Source organism: Poecilia latipinna, unplaced genomic scaffold (genome assembly GCF_001443285.1).
Source record: "Poecilia latipinna isolate Pla-1442-1.1 unplaced genomic scaffold, P_latipinna-1.0 Scaffold7375, whole genome shotgun sequence".
Classification (NCBI taxonomy): domain Eukaryota; kingdom Metazoa; phylum Chordata; class Actinopteri; order Cyprinodontiformes; family Poeciliidae; genus Poecilia; species Poecilia latipinna.
In genome coordinates this window covers 1-1,955 of record NW_015119991.1, presented here as the reverse complement: position 1 = coordinate 1,955, position 1,955 = coordinate 1, and the positions used below count along the sequence as shown (strand labels likewise).

At 33.1% G+C, this 1,955-nt stretch overlaps 1 protein-coding gene across 1 annotated transcript; it reads left to right on the top strand.

Moving 5' to 3' along the window:
- Window positions 1–7: 7 nt before the first annotated feature.
- On the top strand, window positions 8–1,704 carry LOC106944210 (lithostathine-1-alpha-like). Its single transcript, XM_015027424.1, has 2 exons — window positions 8–207; window positions 1,051–1,704. Exons 1-2 carry the CDS (start codon window positions 132–134, stop codon window positions 1,395–1,397), a joined length of 423 nt encoding a protein of 140 aa, XP_014882910.1. The 5' UTR covers window positions 8–131; the 3' UTR covers window positions 1,398–1,704.
- Window positions 1,705–1,955: the final 251 nt, after the last annotated feature.

The following is a 1,955-nucleotide window of genomic DNA, read 5'->3' as shown; positions in this document are numbered from 1 at the left end:
ACTCTACAAGTGATTCCTCATACATTGGTCTGTTCAGAGACACCTGGAGGTGGTCAGATGGAAGCAGTTTCTCTTTCAGACACTGGAATAAAAACTTTAACGATCAGATAATCAACAGTGGTCAATGTGCCATGACTAAGTTTGATGGTGAAGGCAGATGGACGAATGTGAGCTGTGATAATAAAAAACCCTTCATCTGTTATGATGGTGAGTTGTTAGTTCAAATATAAGTTTATTTAAAAATTATTACAGTGAATAGTTTTCTCATTCATGTTTTAAGTTTTAATTCTTGCATGTCACAGATAATGTCATTGCATCAAACAAAAGCCTCAACATTTGATCAGTATCAGAGGCACATAGTACATTCACATTTACTTTAATAAGTTTTTTGGGGGAAAGTACCTTCAGTAGTAGTTTTAAACCCTAATATATTGTAATTTTACTTGAGCTATATTATTATAAAATAATATTTTTCTCTATAGAGTAACATTTGTTGATATTCATTGAATAAAGGCCAAACATATTTTAAAAACTCTCTGGACCCAGAAACAAACCTGCAGTTCCTGTTCCAACACAAACTCTATTGTTCTCATGTTATTCTCCACCTGCTGAGCCATTTGGAGGTCAAGTTAAAATACAGTGAACCCTGGAAGTACTTTACCTATTTGTAACATATTGTTTATGTATTTCCTACTGTTCAAGTATTAGTTTATATGTCTAGGAAAATTGATTTAGAAATGTGTTGTTTCTAATTTGTTTTAGAAATTAGAAACAATATTTTTTCAAAATAATTGAAAAAATATTTCAATTATTTTTGTCTTCAAAATATGACAATTTGCACACACCTTTATATTATTGCTAGTATCATGACATCATCTAGAAATGATGAATCAGATTTTATGATTTTTACTAAAGTATCTTTTTTATCAAATTTTTACTCTTGAGTAATTTCTTAGGCAACTACTTAAAGACGTAACTGTTGTTCTTGTCAAATTAGTTCATGGTCATTATTTTATTTTTTAATGTTTGTGTCGATCAATTTTGTGACAGATAAATTTATCCTGATCAAAGAAAATAAAACCTGGGAGGACGCCTTGTACTACTGCAGAGATCACCACCATGACCTGGTCACCATCACCAACATGGATGATCAGAGATGGATCCAGGAGAAAGTCAAGAACGCATCAACTCCTTTTGTCTGGATGGGTCTGCGTTACACCTGCACTCTGGATTTGTGGTTCTGGGTCAGTGATGAGGTGGTCAGATATAAGAACTGGGCTTTAGATGGACAGATGGACGACTGTGACATGTCTGGAGCCATGGAGACGGGAGGAGGACATCAATGGAAAAAGAAAAAGGATACTGAGAAGTTTAATTTCATCTGTTCTAAGAATTAAATCTGAAACTGTCCCCTGTGAGAATCTATTTCCTCTGTTTTCATCGTTGTTTTGCTTCATGTTTATTTCGAATCATGATTTGTTGTTACATATGTCATATAATATGAACTGTTGTGCATTATGTGAAAGAATTACCAGGACATTTTAAACACTTATGATTAACTAAGTTACCTTGGAGTGAGTTTGCTTTACTTTTTCAGTTTTCTTTATCACATGTTGAAGGAACATTCAAACAAACTAGAGCCGCTATGGTCTAGTTTACATTTAGCTCCTAATTTTACTGCAATGTTTTGTTGTTTTTTCTTTTGTCAATGATTAATTTGGAAATAAAATATATAATTATTCTCTTCTTTTAACATTTTTCACTTTTAAAGATCTATTCATTCACTCTCTCTATCAAAAGCCTCTGCTGGGCTTTAAAAGGAGCGTTGATGGTATTAAATTAGAAATGTGGCATTTCCTGCTTCCTGGAATCAAACTAAGACCGTAGTGAACAAAACCTCAATGTTTGGACTAAACAAGGAAATGAGATTCCTTTCAAATCAGACATGCTAGGAT

What these genes read in the sequence shown, in the direction of transcription:
- LOC106944210 (XM_015027424.1), top strand. Translation starts at nt 132, where the DNA reads ATGACTAAGTTTGATGGTGAAGGCAGATGGACGAATGTGAGCTGTGAT. An exon ending in ACCCTTCATCTGTTATGATG is followed by an intron (nt 208 to 1,050) that starts GTGAGTTGTTAG and finishes ATTTTGTGACAG; the next exon opens with ATAAATTTATCCTGATCAAA.